Below are 9,878 nucleotides of genomic sequence, written 5' to 3' on the forward strand. Positions count from 1 at the left end.
CCATTCCTGGCAGAAGTAATTCAGGCATAAGGCACCATACACTAAGGACCCTTCATCTGATGCTCTGGCACAAAAAAAAGCTCCTGTTACATCAGCACAACACTTCACCAGGTTTTTTGGTCATTTTATTTTTGAAAGTTGTTTTGTACAAAAAAAAAAATTACCTTAAACACCACCATGAAAAACAGTAACAACAGACTTAGTGACTTCCTATTTTTTCCCATGTTATAGGATTGAGACCATAACAAAAAGTCAAAGAAAGCAGGAATTATTTGCTGACTCTAAACCCAGCAACAAAGCAGGGCCACCCCTTTTCCCTCAATGTTACTGTTCAGACTGCTTTGGCAGTATTAAAAATACACAAACCTTGTCTTTATGCTGCTGCTAACAGTAGTGGCTTGCTTACAGTCTGCCCTCAAGACTGAGGACACTTCTCTTGTCAGTCTACAACAGGGCTGAATGGGATTCCTTAGAGTATAAGCCCCTCAAAAAGCAATTACTACTCAAGGTGCCAAGTTCCTGAACATTCCCATTAAGTCTTACAACTCAGCTGTACCTGCTTTTGACAGGGCCCCATGAGAAGGTCTGTCACTCCCAGCCAGTAGCAGTATGTAAATACCATCTGCACAGGGCAAGTGTCTTAAGACTAGTCTGCACCATGCTTAATATTTATGAAAACTGACCATCTAAGGGCAAGAATCCCTTATGCAGTTTTTAATCCTTGGCTTCCTTTTTTATAAAAATAAGTTCTGGTAGCTTCACGGAAAAACCCTCTGCCAACGGGGAGAGCATAAAATCACAATGCTGACAGTGACTGAGCCATGTGGGCAGTCACCTTGGGAGGTTTGTAACAGAACTCAAGTGGCAGCTGCCCATCTCATTTTGCCTTGATGCCAGTTTCAGTTTCAGCAAATGTTCCCTTTACTTAGCAGCACATCATTTCCTTTTGCTTCTCAGTGATTGAGAAGACAGAGACAATATTTTGACTGAACTGAAAAGTCGCAAGACTGTATTTAACTCCTATAGTTTTTTAGCATCACCCCTCTCCAGTCTTGAGAGGATGGCATGCATCCCTTTACATTTGTTGAAGGAAACTGGTGTGTACTCTTCAACATACTGCCATTAGGAAAAGACTGCAGAGGTGCTAATGCCTCTTCCAGCCCCATGGAGCCTGGTGTAGAGCACTCTGCAGGTTGTGCTGGCAGAAACAGTGCGTAAGAGTGCAAAAGCTAGAAAAGCTGAAAATGCAGTCAAAGGAAAATAATTCCAGTGTCTTACAGATCCTGTAAACCCTAGCAGGAGAAAAAAAAAAAAAAAAAAAAAGTAAAAGCACGAAAGATTTCTCCTACAGTCCCAGCTGTTTTAACCCATGGCCTCTTTTTCCTTCCCCTTTCCATACCCACCCATAGCCCTTTTCCCCTTTCAGTGATTAGTCTCCCACCTGCTCAGTGCTGAATTGCTTTCTTGCTGTCTTCTACTCCACTCTCAGCATTTTTGCCCCCCCACCTCTGCTGCATTTAAAAAAACCTAAACCAGCATTATATTCATAAGACATGCCATCAGGGACCAGTGCTGTTTACACCCAGAGGCATCCATGGGACTTGACGCACCAGAGACAGCAAAAGCAAATAGTGTAAAGAAAATCAGAAGTGAGAGAAGAACTGTCTGGGAGGCACCCAGCTAAACAAGCACTGGGGAGATGGGGAGAAAAGAACTCAGTGTTGAAAGCCTATCACATTGGTAGCAAGTGGTCATCCCGTTCTTCTGACTCCTCACCCAGCTGGTCATCACCCACACCACGGTATGCAGCTGGTGCATTTCGAGGCTTAGATCGGCAGACAAAGTCACAGCCATCCTGCAAGCACAGGACATCGCACTGGAATCAGACTGTATGCAACTGACTTGGCACCCAAAGCAAAGCAGCTTCTGTGATTTCTCTTTTGCTCAGGGATTATGCCTATCCCTGTGCTATCTGGGACAGGTCCCCAAAACTTGTCTTGGCATGAGAAGCACACATAAAAACATACTGCTCTCTCTTGAAAGCTCTGGACATACTGATCAACAATACGCAGCAACATCAGGCTGAGACAAGCACGGAGGATAGATTGCACTGGCTACAATGACCAAGGAGGGGTTTCAGGGAGTCAAACATATTGGAGTTCCCAGCTTAACATTCCTATGGGAAGTGTTAACTACTAACGAGCACGTGTTCTAGTCTGTTATGTAACTGTTGCAGGATATCAGTAGGAAATCAGTGTCAGCAAGGATTCAAAAAGAGTACTCGAGAAATAAAACTGATAACCTCTTCTTCTGCCTCAGGATACACTACCCTGGTGGTAAGTCTACCCAAGAGACCTAATCCATGAAGACAAGGCAGATGGCATTTTCATGTGTCCTGACATATGGACCAGGCTGGGGATATATAGGGATTTTCACTCACCGCCACCAAATTGCCCAGATCTTGCCAGAAGGCAAAGTGAGGAAACTGTTCCATGCCCTTTGCTCCCACTACAAGGCGCTGGTAGAGGAACCCACCAATGATGTAGACTGCAATCAGTGAAGCAAACCTGGAGGGCAGAATTAAAAATCAAAGCTGAGGAAATCCTACAGACAAACTCTCCCAAGGCAGCTAGCTGCCTTAAATTGATATCGGAGCATCACTCAAGAACACAGCTATAAACAGAGACCAGACCAGAAAACATCCCCTTTTTCAAAAATCAAAAAAGTATTGATCTGCTAATATAAATAAATATAAATCTTTTCAGCAGCATTACAGGAAGCAATGCCTCTAAGCACAAGCACAGAAAATGAGTCAAGACTCCTGGTCTGAATTCCCAGCTCTGGCAAAGAGCTGTTGTGACTTCCTAAAACTGTAGGTTTTCCATGCTTCAGTGCACTTGCCTGTAAACTATGAAGGAGGATGTCTACAGAGAACAGAGCAGCTCTGCAGCATCATGCCTTGAGCAAGAGCTTTTGTCCAAAAAGCTCAGAGACATAGTAACATCTAACAGCGGCTGTGGATAGGTATACTACAATTATTTACTCTAGTATAGCATTTGCTATGTTTCTAAGTAAGTAACACTGGAGATTATGGCCCAGACACCAACAGCTCTTTCAATGACTCACGTGATCAGTAGAATGGAGCCAACACTGAGGTGGGAATCCTCCGCTGGACAAGCCACACTGCTGTCCATCTCAAAGAGGTAGAAACAGTCCTGTTCTTTTTCCCGCTCTTCTGAAATAATGCTGAATGAACTCTGCAATTTGGGAAAAGTTAAGTCATGTGAAAATATGCCCGGGAATGCTGAACTTCACCAGAAGATGGTTTTATCACTGTTGGTGCGGCTAGGCAACAGACACTGAAGGACAGGAGAAACCCCTACTGCCTCCTCAAAGCCCTTCTGCTTATAAACAGCTGTTTGTCTGGCAGCCTTTTGCTCCTCTCCCACCTCGTGTCACTCACCGCTGTAACACCCCGCTTGCAAGAAATCATTATCACAGCTCTTCTCTTTTCACCACTGCAGTGCCTGCCATATGAATCACCTCCTTTATAAATCAGCATGATCCAGTCACCTACCAAGAGAGAAACAATACAGGCTGCAAATCCAGATCAGGAGGCAAAAGGCAGATGCTGAGCAAGAAAGCATTGAGTGGAATCTTACTTCCATTGAAGACCTGGGTTTCATTGATTCTTCCTATCACTGTGGTCTTTCCATTCTGTCTATCTGTTTGTACCAAGCCACCAAAATCGTGCAAGGTGCTGTTGACCTCCCTGCATACCCTGAAACTGTAGACATAGTTTTCCGTTTTCCCTTTCTCCACAGTCACGTTAAACCTGCAGCAGGGAGAGGACAGAACAGACAGCCCATAGGATTACAGAGAACAAGACTCAGAGCAGCAGACACTTGAGACCTGGAAGCCAGTCACAGCCCCTACTAACAGGGGAGCCCATTCTGCAGTCTGGCCCCAGATCTTCCCCTCCCCTTGGCACATGGGTAGCGCTGTGCGGCCCCAAGGCCTGCAAGGTGTTGTACAGTACCTCATTTGGCTCAGGGGCTCCAGCTTCTTCAGCAGGGCTTTTTCTGTTTGCGACTCACTGCTTTCATCACCAATCACATCACAGCTCCTCTCTTTCAACTGTTCAGCCCCCACGCTGACAGCAAAGGCCACAAAGACTATCAGCACAGCAGAGGTACAGCAAGGTGATGACATCCTGGGCACACACCACAGAGAACACAGAGGGTTAACTGCAAACTAACTCCAGGGTCACCAAGTCAATGATTGGCCACTTCCTCAGTCCTGACTAGAAAAAGAAGTCAAAAACACAGTTCCCAAGGTCACTAAATCTGAATCTCTTGCACAGTCAAAGCCAATTCGTTGGGATGATCTGGGATTCTTTTCTGAATTTTGCCTCAGGACCACTAAAAGTTTTGCTGCTGAGCACATTAATTAGCATCGATTCAATCAGAGCAGAGCCCAGCAGGCTGAATGCTGGAGTAAGTTTTAATTACAAGCCACTGTTTGTTATTGCATTGCACTGAGAAGCCAGCCAGCAGAAAATTATTTACCAGGCCACTAATCAATCCTCTTTGCAGCTCTTGTGTGAAAAGCTTGTAGGGAATAGCCACTGTGATTAGTCAGGCAGTGTTTTTTCGAGTGCCTTTAATAATCATAATTATGTTATTTTTCTGGTACTACTTTCGCTGAGAATCTTAAAGTGTTTAATAATGCTAAACTGCAACTTCACAGAACAGTTTTCTTCTGTTTCCACAGGGGAAGGAGGAAACTGACACGTCCTATCCAGCCGAAGAGGCAGTAACGAAGGTAATAACAAAATCCAGAAGATTTGGCTTTCAGGTTCATGCTGAAAGCACATATGAAACATTCAATGACTGCACCAGCCAACCACAGTGGCACAACAGATTCCCTTCTGCTTCTCCCGTTGCAGATTTCAGTAAAGCTCTAGATGCTGGTGGACGGCAACCAACAGACCCACAACTACCTAAGTGTCTGCCTGGCTGCAGCTAGGCAGAGCCTGCTAGAGGAACAGCCTGTGTTGCTGAACCGATTACCGCCCCCCCGCCCGGGGTCCATCGTGACAGCTTCAAGTGCCAAGCCAGCTCTCTGATGGCCACGGAGGTCAGATACAAATACGACAAGGTTAGAAAACGCTGAAACGAGGAAGCCTGTGACACAAGAACTCGTGATTCGTCTCTCACAAGACCAAAAGCAGAACCCTGCCCCTAGCGCTAGCCACAGCTGCTCCGGGCAGCTCCCTGCCAAACCCTTCGCTCGCAGACACGCTGAAGCGAAAGGCGATGCGGCCACTCTGTTCACCGTCCCCTCGGCCGGTCGCCGCCCCGGCGGAAGGCTGCCGCTGCCTGAGCCGCTGCCCAGCGCGGGGACGGGGCCCGGTTTCCCACCCGCGGCGGCCCCGGGGGCCTCGGTCCCACGCCGCGTCCCCGCCACCCGCTCTCCGCTTCTCGCCGGAGCGCCACCTCCCCCGTCACCCCCACTTCGCCGCCGCCGCACCCACCTGCTGCCGCCACCGCCCCGCCCGGCCTCCCCCCACCGCGCACGGGCACGGGCACAGGTTCGTCCGCTTCTATGGAAGAGCGATCCGGGGCTCACGGGCATCACATGCTGCGTGCCCGGCGGTGGCGGGGCGGCCCGGGGACCGCAGGCGCGGACAGCACCGGACGGCACCGGCCTCCTCTGCGGCACCGGCCGGCACCCCTCGCCCGCCCCGTGAACCGGAAGCAGGAAGAGCGAGGCGGAACTGGCGCCCTCTGCCAATGGGAGACCGGGAGCCACCGGGATTTCCCCGCCCACTAGCGATTCCTCAGCGAATGAAGAGCGGCGATCCAAAGAGGCGGCTGCTAAAGCCCGCCCCAGCCTATAAAGGGAGCGGCTCCGGAGCCCGCCTCCTGCCTCTTCTTCACCCAATGGCAGGTGAGCAAAGGCGTGAAGGTCCCGCCTCCCCTCTCTTCTCCAATAGAACGACGAGGGCCAGCAGACAGGCGTCCCGTAGCGCCCGCCGCCTGATCCCCCCCCCCCCGGCCGAGAGCCCGGAGCGCGGCTCGAGGCGGGAGCCGCTCGCCCAATGGCGGAGAAGCGCGCCCCACCCCCCGCCCCGCCTCTCCTCCGCCCGCCCGCCCGCCTGAGGCGCCGCCGCCGCCGCCGGGCCGGGCCGAAAGGCGCTTCGTGCACGCGCTGCGTGACTTTTCCACCTGGAGGCCGAACCGCTGCCCCTCACACAGGGTCGGGTCACCTGCAGGCGGGTGACCGCCTCAGTAAAGGTGGAAGACCCCCCCAGGCTCGCCTGGCCTTCCCCTCGCCCCGCGGCTGAAGGTGGCAGCAGGCCACCGCTGTCACTGGGCTTTGCCGCGCCCCCCGTGTACCTCCAGAGTGACTTACGGTTACACGGGCCAGGGAGCCCGCTGTTCATAACGCTGCTCTGGGGCCTTGGTCCGTCTGGTTTGGCCCTGCCTGACGCGGCTGTTTTGTTACACTTCGGAATGGAAGTGTCTCTTCCACCTCCTGCAAGTTTTGCCGCTCAGAGGAATTCTGATTATTCACTAGTCCAGCTGATTATGCACTAGGTTGGTGAACGTGAGCGTCTTGGTTATGATTAATAAAGGTATAAATGATTTGAGACTGGCCTATTTCTTAAGTCATGCCCCCACCATGATGGTAAGAGAGTCTGCTTTCCAGGGCTCTGTTACTGGAAGGGACGGACATTCTTTGCCGGAGATCTGAGGCACTTGCATCTTTAGTTAAGAAAGAAATGCTGGTCTTGGCAAACTTGCCGACATGCTGGAGAAGCCACTTGTTTGAGAGGAGTTTGAGAGGCTTCCCTATGGTGTGCTGCTTCACTAGTGAAGAACTGGGAAGGAGCATTGTCGGCTCCTGGAAAACTGATTGATTTAGTCCTGCTGTTATTTGTGTCCTACTGCTGATTCCACTGCAAGTATAGCACAAGCATCTCAGCTGCAGAACTCACATTTGTTTATGTTCACACTTAGCTGTTAACCGTGTGTTCCCTGCATACCTCCTACGGTGCAATCGCTTCCTTTCTGTTTCCTGTTCCAACTGAGAACTGAACTTATTGCTGATATTTGAGAGAAAATGGCAAAACACATCAAAACAGAGCTTTTAATTCTTCCCTGCCAGCCTTCACTGCTCCACTTGTTCTCAAATAATGCCGTCTTTGTGATCACTCTGGCCTTGCAGGCAGCCTGCAGTGCCTTTGGCTGCAGCCTGCAGTGCCTTTGGCCACAGCCTTTTCCCCTTGGTCTGGGCACTTAAGCTGTGTCTGAACCTCATTGGTTTCTTTCCAGCCACACAGATTACATTCCCAACTAAACTCCCCTCATGACTATAGCAAATTCTCCCTCTCTGAGCCTGACAGCTCTCTTTAGACTTCTCCAATATCCATCCAAAACATTCAGGAGAGACTTTCCTTCTCTTGTGTTGCTCTGCTGTCTTCTGCCTTCTCCTTCCTTTCAAGTACAGACTCCCTGTCTTGCTATCTACAGGCCCTACCCAGGATTGGAAGGAATCTTGTGGGTGCAATACACCACCCTTAGGGGCAAGTGTGTGATGAAGGAATTTGCAAAAATAACCAGTCCATGCCTTCTCAGACACGTGCATTGGAACACATTGGCCACAACACTCTATCAAACTAACCATCCTCCCAGGCAATCATTCTCAAATTTACAGCATATCACCAGGACGGGGAGCAATCATCTCTGTCCTAGAACTGGAAACCATGGCAAACTACTTTGCTGAGGATGCCCGAACAGTTCTTGTAAATGAACTGTACCAGTGGTGAAGATGTACACCCCAGGCCTGGCAAACATCCTGTCGTGGTTTAACCCCAGTCAGCAACCAGGTACCACACAGTCACTTGCTCACTCCTGCTCACCCAGATGGATGGGGAGAGAACTGGAAAGGAACGTAAACTTCAAGGGTTGAGATAAGAACAGCTTTGCTTAGGTAAAGCAAAATCTGAGCACGCAAACAAAGCAAAGCAAGGAATTCATTCACTGCTTCCCATGGGCAGGCAGGTGTTCAGCCATCCCCAGGAAAGCCGGGCTCCGTCACATGTAATGGTTACTCACGAAGACAAATGCCATAATGCAAAATGTCCCCCACCTTCGTTCTTCTTCCCCCAGTTTATATACTCAGCATGACATCATGTGGTATGGAATACCTCTTTGGCTAGCTTGGGTCACCTGTCCTGGCTGTGTCCCCTCCCAATTTCCTGTGCCCTTCCAGCTCTCTCGCTGGCAGGGCCCAAGAAACCGAAAAGTCCTTGATTTAATATAAACATTCCCCAGCAACAACTAAAAACATCAGCGTCCTATCAACCTCACACCAAATCCAAAACAGAGCGCTGCACCAGCTACTAAGAAGAAAATCAACTATCCCATCTGAAACCAGGACACATCCCCAATCTGAGCATGAAGTGGAAGGGATCAGAATCTGGCTTGAAACAGAGATCAGCCAGCCATGCAGCTAAGAGGTTTCTCAGGATGCTGGAAGCATTAGTAGTCTCCACTATAGAATTGTAGAATCATTTAGGTTGGAAAATGCCATTGAGATCACTGAGTCCAACTATTAACCTAGCACTGCCAAGTCTACCACTAAACCATGTCCCTACATTCCATATCTAGACATCTTTTAGATACCTCCAGGGATGGTGGCTCAGCCACTTCCCTGAGCAGCCTGTTCCAATGCTTGGCAACCCTTTTGGTGAAGAAATTTTTCCTAATACCCAATTAAATCTCCCCTGCCATAACCTGAACTATTGTCCCCAAAGCTCAGTCTTCACTACTTCAGAAGAAAACTATCCTTTCCTGTTATTGCTGACCACAGAGTCACAGAATGACTGCGTTTGGAAGGGACCTCTCAAGGTCATCCAGTCCAACCCCATGCTCAAGCTGGGCCATCTACAGCCAGTTGCCCAGGACCGTGTCCAGATGACTCTCCATGGAGGGAGATACCACAAACTCTGGCCAACCTGTGCCAGTGTTCAGTCACTTTCACAGTTAAAAAGTGTTCCCTCTGAACATCCTGTCTTTCAGTTTGTGCCCATTGCCTCTGGTCCTGTCACCGGGCACCACTGAAAACAGAGCCTGGCTCTTCTTGTATCCTCCCTTCAGGTATTTATATACATTAATAAGATCGTCCCCAAGATGTCTCTTATCCAGGCCAAACAGTGCCAGCTCTCTCAGCCTTTCCTCATAGGAGAAATGCTCCAGTCCTGTTATCATCTTTGTGGCCTGTTGCTAGGCTGTCTGCAGTATGTCCATGCCTCTCTTGTACTGATGCTATTGAGATGTTGACTCAGAGGGTCTTGAGGGATGCCAGCTCTCAGTGCCTGCCTGTCACAAGCACATTCACACTGGGTGTTGGATGTGGGCAGAGTTCCTGGTACAAGTGTCCGAAGATCACAGGGTTTCCTTCTCAAACCTGTGCTTGTCCACCTCTCCTTCCCTTTTGACAGCAGTTGGGCTGCCAGTTTGCCGTAGCCATCGCTTATCCCACTTTTCACCTTGTATTCTTGCTATTCACCTTTTCACCTTGTGTTCTCGCTATCCACCCACTTCTGTCTCTTCAGAGTGGCACACATTCTCACAATTACTGTGTGTAATCATAGCCTCTTGCATTGGTAACAATTAGAATACCCATGAACTCTTTAACTAATCACCTTTTCCACTAATGACTGTTAGGTTAGGAAATGGAAGTTGTTGCACTTCTACTGCTCTCCATTCTGTCGTGAATTTGGTTACTCTGAGCAGCTGGAGATAGAGGTTGCAACTTCACCATTTTTGTCTTCTCAATGTAGCCTCAGGTTTCCTGTTTCAGAGTCA

General features: G+C 49.3%; 1 protein-coding gene across 3 annotated transcripts; it reads right to left on the reverse strand.

Moving 5' to 3' along the window:
• Positions 1 to 107: 107 nt before the first annotated feature.
• Positions 108 to 6,242, reverse strand: M6PR (mannose-6-phosphate receptor, cation dependent). Of its 3 annotated transcripts, XM_055710618.1 has the most exons (8): positions 5,537 to 5,822; positions 5,003 to 5,124; positions 4,040 to 4,213; positions 3,663 to 3,835; positions 3,464 to 3,573; positions 3,127 to 3,257; positions 2,441 to 2,567; positions 108 to 1,855 (listed from the first exon to the last, which is right to left on the reverse strand). In XM_055710618.1, the coding sequence occupies exons 2-8, from the start codon at positions 5,092 to 5,094 to the stop codon at positions 1,733 to 1,735; spliced, it is 930 nt and encodes a 309-aa protein (XP_055566593.1). In that variant the 5' UTR covers positions 5,095 to 5,124; positions 5,537 to 5,822; the 3' UTR covers positions 108 to 1,732. The 3 variants fall into 3 exon arrangements, with proteins under 3 accessions (XP_055566593.1, XP_055566592.1, XP_005446095.2); XM_055710617.1 differs by lacking the exon at positions 5,003 to 5,124 and having other exon boundaries at positions 5,537 to 6,242; XM_005446038.4 differs by lacking the exon at positions 5,537 to 5,822 and having other exon boundaries at positions 5,003 to 5,136.
• Between the last annotated feature and the right edge of the window lie 3,636 nt (positions 6,243 to 9,878).

Source organism: Falco cherrug, chromosome 5 (genome assembly GCF_023634085.1).
Source record: "Falco cherrug isolate bFalChe1 chromosome 5, bFalChe1.pri, whole genome shotgun sequence".
Lineage (NCBI taxonomy): Eukaryota > Metazoa > Chordata > Aves > Falconiformes > Falconidae > Falco > Falco cherrug.

Excerpts from the sequence above, each read along its gene's own strand:
- M6PR (XM_055710617.1), bottom strand. The coding sequence starts at position 5,637 with ATGCCCGTGAGCCCCGGATCGCTCTTCCATAGAAGCGGACGAACCTGT. Across the intron at positions 3,836-4,039 it reads GAGCCCCTGAGCCAAATGAG|GTTTAACGTGACTGTGGAGA; the intron begins GTACTGTACAAC and ends TCCCTGCTGCAG. Across the intron at positions 3,574-3,662 it reads AACCCAGGTCTTCAATGGAA|GTGACTGGATCATGCTGATT; the intron begins GTAAGATTCCAC and ends CTCTCTTGGTAG.